We start from the raw sequence: 19957 nt of genomic DNA, 5'->3' as shown, positions 1-19957 counted from the left end.
TTGAATATGGAGGTTGTATAGACTGAAAACATTTTTCCTTCCCGTTTCTTTTTCTAGTGTCTAAAACCACAAATGCATTCAAGGAGAAGCAGGAAGGCCATTTGCTCAATGCCAAGTTTGTTCCACAAAAAATTAATTAGGATGATGACAATCATACCATACCCGGGAATTCACTCTAAAACCACATCTAGAGATGTGTTAAAACCATACATTCATCCAGCTGAGTCAGACATATTTATACCCTTTCAAATTCTACATGTGAATTTTTTCAAAATGCCAAGTGAAATGTTTAAGCACTTTAACCTGTGTTGAAAAAATTGAGTTTTATCAGACAGATCTTATGACTTGACACACGTTAGGAAAACAGCCCCATCCTTAATGAAAAAGAAATTCTCCAACAATATACACAATTTCAGTATATCTACAAATGAAATGCCTTTTCATTCCATGAAAATTAAAAGTAATACAGAATATCTATAATAAAAGTCAAGTCATAAATAGGCCACATAAAAAGTGAAAGTAGGCAACTTGATTTTTTTTTTTTTTTTTTTTTTAATCAGAGAAAGACAGCACGAGTAGGAGGACAGGGCACAAAGGCAGAGGGAGAGACAATCTCAAATAGACTCCTCCACCCTGAGTGGGAGCCTGAGGTGGGGCTCCAATTTAGGACCCTGAGATTGTGAACCGAGATGAAACTAAGAGTCAGACGCTTAACTGACTGAACTACCACAACCTGACTTTTTAAATAAGGATGACCTTCTACTCCAAATAAGTGCCCTCTAAAAAATGGCATGGCAATGAAGCTTTGTCATACATTGCGAAAGGTATAACATCTATATGCCAGTAATAGCACTTCATTTATTTTTATGGGAATAGATGTTCCCATAGTAACAAATTCAACTCAAGAATTCTTTTAGTTTGGTGTAGCACATTAACTTACACTGGCCCAATTTCACTTCTGTGAATGCCAATTGAAAAGCCTGCTAGTGCTATAGAAAGCATACTGTGCAACATGCGATTTTCCAAGTTAGGATGCCAAAAGGTGTCAAATTCAATATCCCAACATTTTTACCTCAATTTCTAAAAATCAAATCTGTAAAAAAAATTTAACCTCCTTTCTATAAAAGAACAAAATCTTAACAGTTTGCCACCCAAAAAGAAGGAAAATCAATAGCCACACACTTCTAATTAATCATTCTTTTTCTTCATGTCTAATTATCGTCCATTAACAATCCCACTGTCTCCTCAAACTGTCACTGAACGCCCCCACAGTTAGCACTATTCAAAAAGCTGAGGGGTTGGCTTTTATGCAAATGGAGCCAAATTGCAGACACCACGTGAGCCCGTTTAGTCAGTGCTTATCTTCATTAAAGGACAAGGCCCTTTCAGCCAAACCTTAACTACTTTAACTACTGCAACAGGGAAGACATCAGCCTAAGAATACCAGATCTTCCTGGTTTTCAAAAGAAGTTGGAAATCTACATTTTCTTGCAAAAATATCTTAATTGTTATATGTTAGCTTTTTAAAAAATTTGGCCCCAGGGGGGTGCTTGGATGGCTCAATCATTCAGTGTCTGCCTTTGGTTTAGGTCAAGAGCCCAGCTTCCTGGGATTGAGCCCTGCATCAGGCTCCCTGTGCAGCAGGAAGTCTGCTTCTTCCTCTCCCACTCCTTCTGCTTGTGCTCCTTCTCTTGCTGTCTGTCAAATAAATAAATTAAATCTTAAAAAAAAAAAAAAATTGGCTCCAAAGTACATGCTTACAGCTGGATCCAGCTGGCTGGTTTCCAGCTTGCAACCTCTGGCTCATATAGAAATTCCTATCTTTACAACATCATTCTGTGGTTAGAGAAGCCTGAGACGAATAGGGTGAGGACTGAAGACTAGTGGTGCCATGTTTACAGCGAATCACCATCCTCTGCCACTGCATTCAGGATGGACTCCTACCACTGCATCACCTTACCTGTGGAAAAGTCTGTCTACCAGACTGGAAACTTCATGAGGGCAAACCCACACCTTTATTCATCTTAGTTTCCCCAGCATTTGGCATGTGAAAAGCACATGATAAATACTTTTGAAGGAATGAATAAGTGATTGAATAAATAAACACCAAATAATGTAATTTCTAGTGTCAATCCCCACTACCTTCTTTCTCCAATATGGAACTCTGTGAAAGGAGTATTTCTAATGACACCACATTTCAATACTGAGCTGCTCTATAATGAAGTATAAGAAATGGCTGCTTGTATTAATGGCTAAGTGAATTTGGGGTCGACTTTGCAAATGTTCATTGCAAGATTAAAGTCAAGAAACAGGTATTTCAAAAAGCGTCTATGAGACAGAAAAGTCTCAGGGGAATAGGAGTAGGGAATGTAGAAGGGAGTCCCCCTACTCTATGTGGTAACAAAAGATTCACAAATGCTTTGTACCCAGGTCGTGTCTCGGGGTACTAGATGCCTCTCTATGGGTGAAGTGACAAGTGGAGGGGTTTGAAGGGGATAAAGGATCACCCAAGAGAGCTGGGTGGTAAAAACAAAAAGGAACATTCATTCCATGATGTTTCTGTGCAAATGGGAATGTTTTCAGTACAGATTAAAAGGAGTCCTGATTTTGAATCCCTGTCATTTGTCGGCTGGCTGCTATTTTTATTCTTTCTTTCTCCCATACACACGCTATTCTATATGCTTTGGAGTCTGACATTTTTCTTCAATACAATCTTCAGAACACAAATCTATACTCTATGTACCTATGTACATCGATTTATAGTCTTGGCTATAAAAACTACTTCTGAGTAACTTTTAGAGAACAACTCAGTAGGTACTTATAATTTAATTATTACCAAATAATCATAAACCATAAGTAAGGTTTATACCACATGTAGAGCTTGGCAATTAACCAGTGCAGACTTCATTTAATTACAGCAGAAGGCTTAAATTTTCTGAACCAATACTTCGGACTCTGGAGCTGACAACTGTGAATAATGTTCCAAGGATGATGTAAGAAAATATTTGAAATAGGAACAGCTCAGGAAATTCACGATGCCAAAGTAAGCAGGTGAGTGTATAAAGAAGAGAAGTTTGAAGGCCTGATTCTAGGCATAAAACATAGAAACATACTTACCAGAATGGATGGTGGGGTTGACGGAAGACTTGAGCTTTGGGTGTTCCAAACTAGGTCTTCAGTTTCAGGAAGTAAAACTCCTCTCACTGAAGAAAGAACATTTTTAATTGAGGCAATATTGTATATGAGCTTCAGGGACAACTAAAAACCAGGCTGTTCCTTTTTAATAGTTTAGATCTTGGCACAACAGATAAGGGAGACTTGCTTAGAAAATGGTGGGTTTTTTCTTAATTTTTCTTTAAAGATTTTATTTATTTATTTCACACAGAGAGAGAGAGAGAGATCATAAATAGGCAGAGATGCAGGCAGAAAGAGAGGGGGAAGCAGGCTCCCTCTTGAGCAAAGAGCCAGATGTGGGGCTCAATCCCAGGACCCTGAGATCATGACCTGAGCCGAAAGCAGAGGCTTAACCCACTCAACCACCCAGGTGCCCCATAAAGTGTTGTTATTTTATTCAGATATTTTACTTATACTGAGATAGGGAAACTGAAAGACTCCATAAAAATCTGCTTTTTCCTCTTTTTCCTGCTTTTGTTCTTACTAGGACCTGTACTCTCACTTTACACATGCCTCATGGAACAGTATATGTCCTCCTTGTAAGGGACAAGAAGTTAACGATTTTTTTAGAGTCTTCCAGCACAACAGATAACATCAAAGGAAGGGCCATGGGAGAATGACGTGACAAGGCCATCGTATGTGTATTCCAGACCACAGGCACCAAACATCTCAATGCCAAGACTTCCTGGCTCCCGGGAATAGGAGGCTTATGAAGGACATCTGGAACACTGTCCTTGTTCTAGCTGGTTCCCAGATGCCTGAGAGGACATGTACACCAGACTACAGTCCTCACTAAAAACCCCAGACCCCAAGTAAAGACATAACTGTCTCCCTTTCCAAGTTTCCCAGATACTGTGTTTGTATCTGCTCTCTCTATATATATCTTCAATAAACTCTGCTCTCTCCCTTCCTGCAGCTTGTGCTTGATGTTTATCCTGCATGTCACCAAGGACGCTCTTGGCTGTTACTGTGGGGCCCTCTCTGGGTCCTTGAACCTGGCCTGCCGGCATTAGTATTAACAAAATCTATCTGATTTATAAGACTCCAACATAAAATATTCTCATTATTACATTTAAGACGTTCCTATATTATTTCTTTTTCTTCCTTCAAGCATTATTTACTCTTTTCAAGATTCCTGTAAAGCAGATATTTTTAAGTTGGTTTTTTTTTTTGTCATTTTAATAAGGATGTTAAACTGAACTTCCAACTTATTTGCTTGATATTAAGAATTATAAAAAATTATTTCCTCGGGCGCCTGGGTGGTTCAGTTGGTTAAGTGGCTACCTTTGGCTCAGGTCATGATCCCAGGGTCCTGGGGTTGAGCCCTGCATCAGGCTCCCTGCTCCACAGAGAGCCTGCATCTTTCTCTCCCTCTGCTCTGCTTACTTGTGTTCTCTATCTCTGTCAAAGAAATAAATAAAATCTTTAAAAAAAAAAAAAAGATTTCCTCTTTGACAGAAAGTATCTTTGAAAAATGGGTTAGGACACCAGAGAGTTTACCTCTATACCAATATTAAAGAGCAATAAAGGTAAGATAGCAGAATATATAACATAATTCAACAAAGGCTTACTGAATCCTTGCTAGTTACTACAGACTTTGATAAAGTTGAGACTATAAACATTAATAAAGTCAAGCTTCTCCTATGCAAGTATTCCCTATGTCAGAGAGATACATACAAATTATAAAATGATGTGAGTGGCATATATACAATGTATGGGATACAAAGAAGAAACTGATTTGCCTGAAGGGGAAAGGGAATCTATAAAAGCTAAAGAAAGAAAAATAAGGATTGCCACGATTTGATCTGGTGTATGCACTAAAAACAGAAGCAGAATCTCTCTTTATTCAGCTGTTAAAAGGGATCAATGAGAAGCAAAAACCCCTATTTGACTTAAGTATTTTCCAAAACTCTTTTTCAGTTGTGTATTCAGCTATCTTGTCCTCTATAGAAAATAAGTACCATGGATCAAGGATTATCTATCTTTAAGAAATGATGACCAGGTTACCTAGAAAGCAACAGCCATTCAGAATTCTGAGTTGGCATGACAATAGAAATAGATTTAACCAACTGAGCCACCCAGGCGTCCCTTAGAAATAGATTTAGACACAAAATTTTGTGCAACTGAAACATACATCTAATGAAAGATCAATACACCTGAATTAGTTTCTCCTGTATATCCTAAAGTTTTGTTAAATTTGCTTAGAAATTCTCAATTGCTAAACTCCTTTTTAGGACACCTTGCAGAAGTTAGCTCTACAACCATAAAAAGAAGACCTTCCTAAGCTGTTTGTGGATTTAGTTTCCTAAACAATCTCACTTTTCCTGTTGCATACCTTAATCTCCATGCCATCCACCACTACCCTCGTTAATAACCTTAGTGTTAGTAACTTCTGCTCAGTTTAGTTTCCCATCTCCTTCAGGTCATGACCTCCCAGCTTCATTTTTTTCTCAGATCCCAATATCCAGATTTCTAGAACCTTCTGCCTACTTGCTGTCCCCTTAGGTAGCTCCCAGCTAGTCTATACCAGCTTTGCCAAAAGAACTTCAGCAATTTCAGATTATAACAAGCCTTCTTTCACTATTTTATCTGGCTGAGGTATTCCAACAAGATTCCACAACAAGAAAGAAGTATATGAGAAAGTAAGCCCAGGATATCTGCACTGCTCCAAAATACAAAGGTTCTTTCATGTTTTAGAACTGATAGCCCACTATCACTATCATCTACGAAGAAAGAGTTTCTCCACTTTAGGAGCCATTGGTTAAGCTTTCTGGCTCTTGGTTTCTGTTCAGGTCGTGATCTCAAGGTGGTAAGATAAAGCCCCATACTCAGTGGGGAGTCTGCTTCAGATTCTCTCTCGTCTCCCTCTTCCTCTCCCCCAATTTATGCTCTCTTTAAAATAAATAAATAAATAGCTAGATGAATAAATAAATAAATAAATAAATAGTTTCTCCATTTCAAAGTCCTATATAGCCCATATGACATCCAGGCCACTTTGGGGCTCTGTTTCAGCACATTATCGTTTTAAGGAAACATCAGTCTCGCAGCCAAAATAATTGAAAAGCAATTTAAAGTTTTAGTGAAGCCCTCAAAAAAAATCTTCTTTAGGAAGTAAGGAATTATACATAGTAAAATTTCATTAAAGCTTTTCTCTCTCTTTCTCTCTCGTCTGTATTTGTGTTTGTTTATTTATACACACACACACAGGCCTAGGTGATAACTGCCTGAAAAGATACAGATTCTTTTCTCTTAAGAAAATGTGGGAATCAAAGAGACTATAAAAATGCATCATTGTTAGTATTGTCTCTCATTCATGGGTTTTCCTGTTTGGTAGCTGGTACATTTCCCATGCAATCATTTCAGTAAAATATACTCCATGAAGATCTTAAAAGCTAAACGACCCATGAAAGAAGATGTCATAAAGAAATAAACATGAAGGAGTAGGTAATTTAATAGGACATCATGTCCTTGTTGAGTTAAACTGTTACAACACCAGTAACCGGACTCTTTTTTCTTTTTTTTAAAGATTTTATTTATTTATTTGACACAGAGAGAGAGAAAGAGAGACCACATGCAGACAGAGAGGCAGGCAGAGAGAGGGGGGAAACTGGCTCCCTGCTGAGCAGAGAGCCTGAGACAGGGCTTGAACCCAGCACCCTGAGATCATGACCTGAGCCAAAGGCAGAGGCTTAACCCACTGAGCCACCCAGGAACCCCAGGAACCAGATTCTTAGTAAGCTTTAGTCTGAGATTAACTAGATCCCTTTTTAGTCTCTAAATCCCAAGTACTCAAACCCTCCTTGATGAACCCTTGATTTCAGATCATAACTGGATCTTTCCAGTTATCCAAATTCAAACTTAGGACTGAATTCTCCGGGATTCTGCCTATCAACCAGTATCAGTTCTTCTTTGACCAAGATCTTCCCTGAGCTTCTCTGAGCTGCTCTTTTGTCTCCTGCTCTCTGGTTTTTAAGTCTTAACACCAGTCAATTTGCCTGTGGAGAATTACTGTGTTGGTTGCCCCAGCAGCACTATAACCTGTTCCAATTCATGCTTGCAGATTCTACTTCTCTTTTTCTTATAAGCTGCTCCCATTTCCCTAAACTATTTCTAATAAAATACCATGTTGTTCCCTATTTCCCCCACTGTTTATGGCCTTTTGTCTACCAATACTCCTAAGAGCTCCTGATTGATCTATCCCAAATAGCTGCATGGCTAAAGCTCCATTCATACCAGGATGGCTCCTTTCTCATGCAATCTAGAGAATGCTCAGAACCACAGATATTTAAGGAAATGGGTTTTCACCAGAGTATACTGGAAAGGAAACTAAAGCTGTACAAGGACTTTTTGATGGTTATCAACTCACCGTTGATAAGCTGAAGGGAGTCAGGATCTGGATTCAAAGAGGAGTTCCCCATCAAAAAATTCTGATGCAGTGTCTCAGCAATATAATCTCTGAAGTTACTAATTGCATAAACAGCAGTGGGTTTATCATCCAGTTCCACAAGACCATGGTTTTCCACCTTGTTGGAATGAAGGCTAATCAGGTCCCAGGTGGTATTGCTGATAGCCTCACCATTGAAGGTAACTGCATAATGAACATCTATGCCACTATGGATGGAAAGAGAGGACAGATTAGGCCCTGCTAAGGAAGCACAAAGAAAGGAGCTTTGAAACCATGGAGTACAAACACTACACCTGATGGGGGGCTGGGGGAGGTTCAAAAAGCATGGATTCCACAACCATTCTCTGCAGACCCTGGACAACCTTTTGCCATCCCTTCCTGCTTCCGAGAGAACAGAGGTTCATAGCTCTCAACCCTTTATTATATGATGTAAACCTGTTCTTCTCCCTGCTTCTTTCCTCCTTCAGAGCCAACAGTTCCTCTCCACTAATAGCCAGCCTCCTTCTTTCCCTATTAGCATTTCTCTTCCCAGATTTAAAAAAACAAAACAAAATCTTCTAACTACATCCAACAAGGGGTAATCCTCTCATCTCTCTTTCTTATTGTTGTTGTATAGATTATGTACTCCACGATTAGAGGTGGGTCCTGAAGCAATGAAGAAGCTTAATTACTAAATTACTAAAACATAGTTATTGGGAAGGAAAATATGAAATACTTGGAAATAAAGCAAATTAATGACTTGTGATTTTTTTTAATATCATGCTAGAATGTTTTCTAATATGACAGTTATCTAAGTCTCTCAGGAGATGGAATTTTGTTTGATAGTCCAGACAATTTACAGTCCTGTAAAGTTTGAAACTAAACTGTAATAAAACTATTAAGAAGTTATCTGGGGTTTTTCTGGCCTGGTAGCAATGATGACTCCAAAGTTTATGATTTTACTACCCTAAACCTTTCCCAAATTGACCAAATAAATTTCTGTTTTTCAAATGCTCTATTAACTAGCTTTCATTTTTCCACTGGCTCCTTCACTAATGAGCTGAATAAAACCTTAGTGAGCTAACAAATAACTGTCTGAGACTGGGCTTTTTTACTATTTACCTTTCCATAAGCAAACAAAGAGATTTCTTAGAATAAAGGGTAGAGTAAAAATACATAAATTGTAGTTGACATGCCATTTGATATTTTCTTAAATAATCATTTTGGAGAAATGACACTAGACTGAAATTTTTAAGCCAATAAAAATACTCCTTCTAGACTCTCAGATTTCTCTAACAACTAAAAGCTAACATTTTAATAGTGCTTACCATGTGACAGGTATTTCATATGCTTTATCTCATTTAATCTTCGTAATAACCCTGTGAAGGTTTTATTATCTTCAGATTATTATTAAAGAAACTGAGCTTTAAAGAAGTTACAAGACTTGCCTAAAATTTTAAAACTTGTAAGTGGTAGAGTCAAGATTCAAACACAGATCACCCTGACTCCAGCACCTGATTTCTGAACTACTATGCTACACTCTCAGCAGGTTTATTTAAACTATTACCCAAAAAATCCATTATGCTCAAAAGATTCATTATGCTTAAAAAATTCATTATGCTCAAAATATTCATCATTTGCTCTAGTCATCACCCTGGCTTCCCACCAGTCTGTGATGAGACACAGCCATCAGAAGTGGACCCAGCAAGTCACACCAAGATACTTCTGGAAGACAGAAGAACACTACTTTCCCAAAGATAAACACTCAAGAAAGACAGGCAATGGAAACGATTTGCTTCCTTCAGAGATTCTGTAGGAGTAAAATGACTCCCGAATCAAAGCATACAAATAATTTAAGTACTTCTCCCTTTGAACTTCCTTATACATCATTATATATAATCAAAGAATATACGGCTTCTGTGATTTTGTAAAAAGATTTTGTTTAAAGTGACTGCCTTTCAGTCTCTCCTTGAGTTTCCATCTCCAGTGTACAGCATGGTACCTGGCACTGAGGGGCCCCCAGTACCTACTAAATAAATAGAAATCTAAACTCGTCTGAATATAAAAAGAAAACTACAGTCTAATTAAGGTATTCACAAATCTGAACAAAAAGTATCAACATAAGAATGAGCTCATTGAGTCTAGAAAAAGGGATTAGTCAATTAATTTATTTCACTATTTAGTAGAAATCTTCAGGCCAATGTATTGTGGCTTCCTTATAAAAAGAGATCTCTAGCCACAACAGGCTAGCACGTCTTGATGATACTAGCCATTAAAATCACCCAACTTCCAGGCATCTGGGTGATTTAGTTAAGCAGCTAAAGGTCTGCCTTTGGCTCAGGTCCTAATCCCAGGGTCCTGAAATGGAGCCTCTGCTCAGTAAGGAGCCTGCTTCTCTCTCAAATATGGGTAAATAAAATCTTTAAAAAAAAAAAAAAAATCACCCAACTTCTTTCCTCTTATTTCAAGCTTGCAAAGGAAACTTTTGCAAAGTCCCTACAGAAGTTTCTGTAGGGAAAGAATGCATAAGCCAGACAATGCAATAATTGGTCAGTTGGCAGATCTCTTGCCTTAAATAAATCAGTTGGCATCCCAGACAATGCATCATACCTTATGATTTAGTAAGCATGAATTGGTCTTAAGAGACCTGTCCTTCCTGAGAGTACAGGACCTGTCCTGAGCCTGCTTCCTGCAGATTCATACCCTGAACTATAGAGGACACCATGAAAGTGACATCCCTCCCCAGCCATACAAGTAGCCAGGCCTCTTTGATGTTTTTGGCCTAATCTGAGTAACTTCCACAAGGTTTTCCTCCCAGATCTGATAAGCTACCACTTCTAATGGGGTGGTTTAGGGGGCTTTAAATATAGTAACTGAGTATTTTGACATCCTAATGCTCTACAAAGTGGTAAGACATCAGCTTGTTGTCTAGAACTTCTTTCAGTCTCTTAATTTTTCATGTCAGAATATATTGCTTCATGGGTAATTCCTGATCCTCTTTTGTAAAGACATAAATTCAGAAAAATATGCTAAAATAACCAAAATGATGGCCCTGAGAAAGAATAAAACAGTAAGAGAGACACCTACTGGTCAGAACTTGCCACACAGTATGTGTCCCAAGCCTCCAGCACAATGCTTGGCTCATAGTAGTTCAATTAATATTTGTGAAAATTAAAAAAAAAAAATGGTCAATTTTATTCGCTAATGCAGGCAGATAAGGGAACTAAATTTGTGCCACTTAAATGACAGTATGATACTCCCTACTTAATCTGAAAAATTTTGTCTCTAAATACCAAAGTCTCTAAAGTTTTCACCCTAAAAAGCATGCATTATCCTCATACATTTGTGACATCTGAGTAATCATTTTTTAAAAGATTTTATTTATTTATTTGAGAGAGGTAGAGAGAACAAGCAGAAGGAGGGGCAGAGAGAGAGGGAGAAACAGTGCTTGCTAAGCAGGGAGCCTGATGAGGGGCTGGATCCCAGGACCTTGAGATCATAACTTGAACTGAAGGCAGTAGCTTAACCAACTGACCCATCCAGGTGCCCAATGCATAATCATTTTAGAGATATTACTTCATAACCAGAACCCAATCCTGAAGAAGTGCATGTTCTTTCTAAACTCTGGATAGACCATGACTATATCTCCAGAAAGGTGAGCTTCTTGGGGTCTTTGCACAACCTATTTCATGCTAAGACAGAAAGCACTAATAAAGGAAAAAATGGAGAAAAATGTCTGTGCCACTTAGCACTTGAGTTCATTCCCATGCTATGCAGAAAATTAGACAAGGAGAATCAGAGCTTCACTGAGACTCTACCATGTTCCTTTCATGACTTTTAAATATCACAGGGAGAAGATTAAGAGAAATGTTCCTGGATCAAGAAATCTGAGCAAATTAAGTAGTATGGGTTAGATTACTGGCCTTATCCTTTATTGACAAAACATAATCCACCTCCCAACATTTCCCTTAGACATATAAAAATAACACCTCTATTGTAGTCTACCTTGTTTAGCGAGGATAAATTCATTAAAGAAGATAAAATGCCTCAGAGATATACTGCAATTCACCACCATGTTTTTGTCCTGGGAAGAGAACTCAAAGAAATGCTGAAGGTATCAGGAAACCATCTATCTTCGGAGCCAAGAATGTCCCTATGACCCAAAACAGACTGAGTTCTGGCATGGTAAATGTAGCAGAGAGACATCTCAGGATGAGGGACAGAATAAAAGAAAGTCAAGAGCCCAAGGAAGTACATAAGAAGCAGAATGCACATTGGAAGACAAAACATAATCTGATTAAAGAAAGCTGTCTGCTCTCCACACTCAGCACCTCCAAGTTAACCAGCCGCCACTGTATTACCATCTTTCATCTTCTAAACTAGACTAACCCAGCTGCTATATAAAAGAAAATTTCTCTTTCTGACAGCTATTTCCAGAAACATCAATCACGTAGAGGTGAAATTTATCCTTTCTCATTCTCTTAACTCAAATGCCCTGATTGGCTGTGTGACATATGCAGATTTTCAATGTAAGAAATAATAGTATCATTCTTCGTTTTACCAAAATAAAGATATTTCAGAGAAACTCAGATATCCTATAAAATTTCTTCTTACAAAGCCTGGAGCTGAAGTTTTGAAGTATACCAGGCAGATGTATTACTGACTCACTTCAAATGGGTAATCTACTAACTTAAAATAATGTGTCCACCTGGAGAGGTACAAAGCAAATAGAAAATTCCATATGGATATAAATGCTTACAGAGAGGGAGAAAGAGAGTGGTTATGTATTATATAAATAGACTATTTCTGTGCCACACATTTATTCATCCACAGTCCAGAATACAAGTATACCAAAATGTTAGGAATCAATTCCATCAACAGGGTAATAACTGACAATACTGAACAATTTTGTTAACCTAGGTTAATAATTCTCTCATAAAATCTAATATCTTCATATTGGTATCTGTGTCCCTATAGAGGACTTAGCACTCAGTCACTGGATATCATTCTTTTGGTCATAACATGACCAAAAACTCTCATAACCCTGACCAAAAGTCTCAGGGTTAAACATGAGAGTTTGGGTTGTTTTAATATTCTAATCATGCCAGGAAGGCAACAACTAAACAATCAGGCCTTTCGGTTGAGTACTGATCATCAACACATATACCTATAACATATACACACAAAACAGTTTACATACACTTAAAATACAGAAACCAAAATTCTGAGTACCTTGGTCAAAATATCTGAAACCTCCTAGTTATATAACTTATGGCAAATCAGTTTGTCGGTCTTGGGCAAAATATCCTCACTTCCAGAAGGAGAATGAATATTAATCCTCATTTTCACTACTCAAGGGGATATTAAGAAAATAAAATGAAAAAATAAGAAAGAACCAGTAATTTGACAGATCTCTGAAAGCACTTTTCATTGGATTCTGTGTTCCTAGAGGAAATAAACCGAGTTATTAATTTTTGTAGGTATAGGGTTTGTCCAATTAGTAGGCACTTAGTAAACACTTACTTAAATAACATAAATAAAAATGAGGAAGTCAGAAAGCTTTTTTCAAATAAAAAATATTACGATGAGGTAGTATTACTGTATGTCTAAACACATCCATAGTTTACACATAAATTTGCTTCATGAATTCTATTTAAACATATCAATCTTGTAAGAGAAAATGAATTTTAAATAAATTTGAATCCAAAAACAAAAACTGACAAGCAACCTCCAGAAAGGGTATTGACTATGTTTTTATATTATGCCTTTTCTAAGAAATTCCAGAGAGCAGCTGTTTTTGCAAATAAACTACAACAGAGATCAGCTCTCTCCCTCTCATATACCACTTAAAGTGACACTTGATTATATTATTGAATGACAGACATAGTACCTTGAGAGTGTTTACATTACTGGTGGGTTTTATTCCTGTTTTAAATTAAGTGTAACTCAAATACTTAACAGGCGACAGTCTATGACAGTCTATGACTACAGCCTTCGACCTAAATCCAGCCCAGGGTCTATGAGTTCACAGATTTTATATTTTTAAGTAGTTGAAAAAATAAAAACAAGAACAATATTTTGGACATGTGAAAATTACATGAAATTCAGATTTCAGTTTCCATAAATTTTTATTGGAATATAGACATGCTCATTCATTTTCAATGTATTATCTATATTTATATTCATCTGATGGCTGAGTTAAGTGGTTGCAACAGAGAAGAAATGGCCTAAAAAGCTTAAAATATTTACTAACTGACCCTTAAGTAAAAACGTTTGCCAACCCCCGATCTGTAAGGAGATGGATGCTAATTTTGAAAGTTATAAAAGAATTGAGCCATGCTCCCTTGGACCTAGGGCTACCGAATTTTCTAAACTATCTTTTCAATCAGTGGACTGTATGAAAAGTACCAAAAAGTACTCTACCTGCCATTTTCCTTGGGGGACCTGAAAATAAAAATTGAACATGTTAAGTAGAGTTTAAGACAGTTATAATTGTCACATCATTCATCAAAGTGCAAGTTCTTAATCTATTTCCTCTACAATGTTTCTTTAAATCAAAATGTTTGCATAGTATTAGATGTTGACAAACTGATGTACACTGAAAGTAGCAAACAAAAGGGGAGACAAGATTTTATTTTAAAACCGACAACTTACTATCTTTAAACTGACAATATTTACTATCTTTAAACCATTCATATAAGGTTTTCTCTTTGTAAATAATTTTTTTTTTCAGTAGATCCGCAGACAACTCCAGTTGCTGGTATTTAGCAAAATTAGGAAACATTTTTTTTTTTTGGTAGACAATGTGTCATGTAATTTAAAATAAAAGAAAATTGGATGTTATACAGAAAGATACTAAGGGACCCGGAAAGGTCAGGACTGAACACAGGGTATTGTATGGCCTTTAATATTTATTTATTTTATGTAGCAGACAATAGATCTTCCCATGTGCCAGAAAACTGTGCTAAGTGTTTTATAAAAATTCATTCATTCATTCATTGAATCGTCATTAAGATTATTAAGGACCATTAGAGTCCCCATTTTACAGGAAAGAAACTAAGGAACAAAGAAGCTACATAATTTACCCAGCATTTCAAAAGTATTTTTGGTAAATCAGAATTAATAGTAAATTCTCTTTTTTACATAAATGAAACTTTTAAAATGTGTAATTTATCTAAAATCATCCAGCCAGAAGTGCCAAAAGCAGGATTTCAACCCAGAGAAGTTGGTTCCAAAGGCCATGTTGCCTTTTATGTGCTGCCAGATGAGAGAGGTCTTCAAGGGCTTCACATTCTTGGGTTCTCCTATGAGCTTTAGTCAAACTGGAGGCGGTATTCTATGAGAAGTGCTAAGGTTGAACTGGGGACAGGTCAGGGTATGAGAGTAGGTGGTGGGTCAATTTACCATGCTTGCCCTCTGCCCTGCACAGATAACTAGCTGAGTGTCTTTGGGTAAATTATTGAAATTCCCTGTGCTCTGGTGTCCTTATTGGAACAACAACAACAAACAAACAAACAAAAAAAGAAGATACTAATAACTATCTCATAGCATGGTTGCTGGGAATAAATGAGTTATATAGATATGATCCTGGCATACTGTAACTACTATGTAAGTGCTTGCTAGTATTTCTGGTAAACCCCGAAGTTGTGATTAGAGAATATGCCAAAGGTAAGATGTAGGCCCAATGGAGATTATGCTTTGAAGTTACACGGTTCCCTTACTCATGCTCCCCTGAATGCAACAGCTGGGTCACAACTATTCTCCAAATGCTCCAAACCTTCCCAGTACTGAGTCTGGCATGGGGTTTAAGAGTAAGAGCTGTAAAGGCAGCAACCAGGTGTCAAAATCCCTCTCCCACCGCTAATTTACAAACTTTCTGACTTCAGGCTAATACTTCATCCTTTTAAACCTGTTTGCTCTCTGCAAAATGAGTATTAATAATAATATTTATTCTGATTAAGTTAGCTCAGGAATATAAAGTCCCTGATACAAAGCATTCACTCAGAAAACACTGACAAGTATTATGCTGTTTTAAGCAGAGAAGAGATGTCTTAAAAAGAGGCCTCTGATTTACTTAGAACTGTTATGTTTGAAATGAAGACAAATGCATCCCCTCCAGAATGGCCTTACAGTAAGATGTCAAAGTCACCTCAGCAGAACACTGACAAGATTTAGTAGGAAGCCAAGATAATCTCTAATGTGACTTCAGGCTCCCCTCATTGCCAAGGAAAAGCAGCGTAACTTGTCAACGGCAAGCTGGGAACATGAATTCTGAAGTTCTTATCTGCCCAACAACAGATCTAGTAGGTCTCCTTGAATATATTCTTTTGCCTTTTTCTAATTCAGTTTCCTCTCCTGAAAAACTATCATTAAGAAAACACATTTACCAGAAATAGTATTGAATTACAATATTTGTTTTTAGAGCATACATAATAAACACAAAAAGATATTACATTGAAATAAAGAGTGCTACTAAATATGCACATTTTTAGAATCTATTTACCTAAAGTCAAGTACACGAATGTCCTTATAGCCTGGTAACCCAGTAAATGCATTTTCAACCTGTTAAAAATAAAAATAAAGTTTATAGCTATGTAGAAATGTGGAAAAGCACATAGGAAATACCGTTTTTAAGAGTTGACTATAAAATGCACTGTTTATAACTAGTAGAAGCTTATATACATATACAGATACATCGTAGGCAGAAAGTTACATAAGAAAATTATAATAGCTTACCATTTTAGAAAATAGTTTTTAACACAACACTGTCATATTTTTCTTTTACATTTTTGTCTTTTAAAGTTTTAATGTATTTTAATATTAATTTTTTTCCAAATTATGAAAAGCAACTTCTTACTGGCAAAGCACTGCTTTTTCCCTTATGGGATAAAATGTAGAAAAAGAAACACATTAGTCTCAAGAACAACAACAAAAAAAAGCCTTAACAACATTTTTAAATGTAATTGTTTGGATTAGAAATCTGGCCACAGCATACACACTGACAAACAGTCATGTGTTCGTTTTCTGTGAGTGTGAAGTATCTGATGGCATCTGTTTCCTGTTCCTACCAGACAAGGGGAACTGCAAGCCAAGTCAACATTAGAAACTAGTCCACAAGCTAAAAGCTCAGCCCCCAGGAGAGAGGCCCTGTTGACCGGGTGTCATGAGGAAGGTTATGAAGCTTTGACCAGGTAATTCAACTGGCCAAAAGATCAATTTATGGGGCGCCGAGGTGGCTTAGTCATTAGTGTCTGCCTTCGGCTGGGGTCACAATCCTGGGGTCCTGGAATCAAACCCCACATCAGGCTACCTGCTTGGCAGGAAGCCTGCTTCTCCCTCTGTTACTCCCCCTGTTTGTATTCCCTCTTACTGTGTCTTTCTCTGTCAAATAAATAAATAAACTCTTTTGTTTTTTAAAAGATCAATTTATAAAACATCTACAGGAACCAGTTTTATCACTGAGCCTTTAAAATCCAGCCATGTAAATCAAGATGAGCTTAGTGACTGGAGAGAGGGAAAGAATGCTAACTGGACTACAAATCTAAAAATAGTCCGGTGATGCATAAAAACATATTTTAACAACATTGAACACTTAGCCCACACTTCAGAAGGTGACAGTCTCAGCAGATAAGTCACTACGGAGCCAACATCAGAATAAGGAAAGAAGTTGTTAGTGGACTGTCGAGCCATCTCTGGGAATCTGCTTTTAAAACCAAGTCTTAATATAATCGGGAAAGTGGGATTTAAAAAAAAAAAAAATGGCTCACTGAAGATCTCAATGTCTTAAGGATAAAGAATCCAAACCCAAGTAACTCTTTACTTATGATGATTTGCCTTGTTTTATTCTCTTAGAGGAAAGAGAGAAATGCCATAATTCTTGTAGGAAGAAAGTGGAGATGGAATCTTGCAGGACAGGAATCCAAAAATGAGTTTTTCTCAGCTGTTTCTTCTGGCAAAATAACTGCATACAAGCCTTGTTTTATAGAACTAATACTGCCCTGCCCACCAAGCATATAGGTTTTCATAAGATTAAAATGAATGTATCTGAAAGAATTCCATTAATTGCAAAATGTTAAACAACTGTCTGTTGTTATTATTATTGCTAGACCCATCTCATTTTGAGTTTTATCATCTCTTGAGTCTAACCACGTACAAGTATTCTAATTCATCACATCTAATTAGCTACTGTACAGCTGTCCAGTTGGAAGAATCATTCCACTTTATTAACATCAAGATTAATAATACATATTATTTATTAAATGACTTCTATGTGCCTGGTGCTTTATAATATTACTCCTCATCTTTGAAATGTCAAGAGATACAAATTTTCCCAATTTCATATATGGGAAAATTGAGATAGATGTCAACTAACTTGCCCAGGGTCATATATTTGGTAAATAACTAAATCAGAATGTATTCAATCCAAATCTTTCTAACACCAAAGCCAATATTCTTCCCAATGAATTACATGCCTCTTCTTCCTCCATCTCATGATAAAACAGTTATAGAATTGAGACCAGGACTGGGAAAACTGTGAAGCTCACTTTAACTTTTCACCTGAACTAAAATTAAGGTGATTCTATATGGTATAAAGGAAGGAACACTTGGAAAGGAAGGAGGAGACTTGATTTTCCTTTCTACTCTTAGAGGTTGAAATGACTATGAATAATTTACTTGGCCTCCTGGCCTCATTTGTATAGTGGAGAAGATCCTTACCCACATGGTTGCTGTGAGCTTACAGATTGAAAGCAACAGGTTAGACCATAGGCACTATTCAAGGACACTGTGTTAATACTGTGGCTATCATCAGCTATCAATGCTCCTAACCTTTCTTGCTTACTTTTCTCTTTCTGACATCATACATGGTGTTGTCCCAAGCTTATCTTACCCTTTTCATAAAGAAAAAAGTAATAGCTCCTGAACCACAATCCTCTCCAATCAGGCTTTCTTTTTCCCTGAATATCTTCCCATATTATTGCCTAGGAAATAATATTAAAGGAGCAGTCCCTATAACTGCAATCTGCAGGGAGAGAGTTAGAGGGACCCCCTTCAATCTGCATGAAACACAGAACCTTTCAGAGACAAAATCTCTAACTCAGCTGCTTTACACAGGAAGTGGCTGTTGGTATTCATTTCATTGTAAGTAAGGGGACAGGGCTGTAGAGACATGCCAAAGAAACCATTACGTGATAGACCCAGACCTTTCATGATCCCCAAATCACCTCAAGCCAAGAGCTATCTACCTCATAAAGTCTCTGCTGGAGATGTTTTTGAGACTGTTTCTTAGACTTCCTCTAAATACACAGTTTTTAGTGCAATTGTTTATCTAAACACTCAGGCTCACTAAGTTTTCTTAACTCTAAGAGCACAGAGAACCAGACAGCTAATCTAAGACATCTGATGCCAGGTGGCCACTGGCCTGGCTGACATTTCTTCTACAAACCATACAGCCTTGCAACTTGGCCACACAGATAGGAAAAATAATCCTCTGGCTTACAAGCCCTACGTCGGATGGCTGCAGTGATGCTGTTTGGCTGAGAGATGCACATTTCTTTTTCTCCTCTAGACATAGTGTCTAGGGAAGGAAGTGAGTCCAATGTAATGGAATTGAAAAACTCAGGCGAGGAGAACCCCATCAAGAGGGAAGGAAAAGAAGTAAACAGGAAGGAATGCTGTGCCCTGTCACTGGACAGAAAGGGAAGATGGGCACTCAATGCCCTACTACACCAGAGCAAAGGTGCACAAGAAGTGGGCCAAGTACGGATCATTTTTGACTGAAAGAATCCTGACTTCAAGTCCCATGTAGAATTCTTCCAGAAATTAAAGTTGCAGGATAGTCTAAGGCATGATTCTTTAAAGAAAGACCTTTTTAAAAACACCTCCAACCGGAGAACAGAGATAGGAGGGAACTTTACATTTCACCAGATACTCTTTTGTCCTTTTGAACTCGGTACTGTGTACTACTTATGTGTTGACTGCTCCCAATTTTTTCAGTTTAGAAAAAGAATTTTAATTGGAAATTAAAACAAATTAAATGTAATGATCCTTCAAGAAAAACAATACAATGTGTGTAGTTCCTTAAACATACTAATTTCTCTAAATACTGTCAAGTCAAAACCATGCCATTGAACACATTCTTCTTTGGCTATGCAGCAGAAGTTTGGAAACAGTATTTATTTGTTAGCAGATGGTAAAGGTGTGTCAGATTTTGCTTCAATTAAATAAACTCATCTGCCTTTCTGTGACCTTTTTACAGAGTGTTCTGAAGAAATAGCTAAGTCGCAGCCCTCTGAAGCAAATAGAAAAGCTTAATTCCTTAACCTACCTTTAACCAGTCTTGTGACTATGGGAAATTTACAACCCCAGGAAAATGTCTTGTTAATTAGAAAGAGAGAGAGA

The 19957-nt window shown here is 37.3% G+C and overlaps 1 protein-coding gene across 1 annotated transcript in view; it reads right to left on the bottom strand.

Moving 5' to 3' along the window:
• Positions 1–19957, bottom strand: part of IMPG2 (interphotoreceptor matrix proteoglycan 2) — a 79489-nt gene that overhangs the window by 25075 nt on the left and 34457 nt on the right. The window contains exons 8-11 of the mRNA XM_059388366.1: positions 16062–16120; positions 13982–14002; positions 7541–7785; positions 3118–3203 (exon numbers count right to left, since the gene is read on the bottom strand). Of these exons, the coding sequence (XP_059244349.1) occupies positions 3118–3203; positions 7541–7785; positions 13982–14002; positions 16062–16120 (411 nt within the window). The remainder of the gene's footprint in view (positions 1–3117; positions 3204–7540; positions 7786–13981; positions 14003–16061; positions 16121–19957) is intronic.

The sequence above is a fragment of the Mustela nigripes genome, chromosome 2, assembly GCF_022355385.1.
Source record: "Mustela nigripes isolate SB6536 chromosome 2, MUSNIG.SB6536, whole genome shotgun sequence".
Classification (NCBI taxonomy): domain Eukaryota; kingdom Metazoa; phylum Chordata; class Mammalia; order Carnivora; family Mustelidae; genus Mustela; species Mustela nigripes.
The sequence above is the reverse complement of the archived record's forward strand: the minus strand, read 5'-3'. Positions and strand labels throughout refer to the sequence as shown.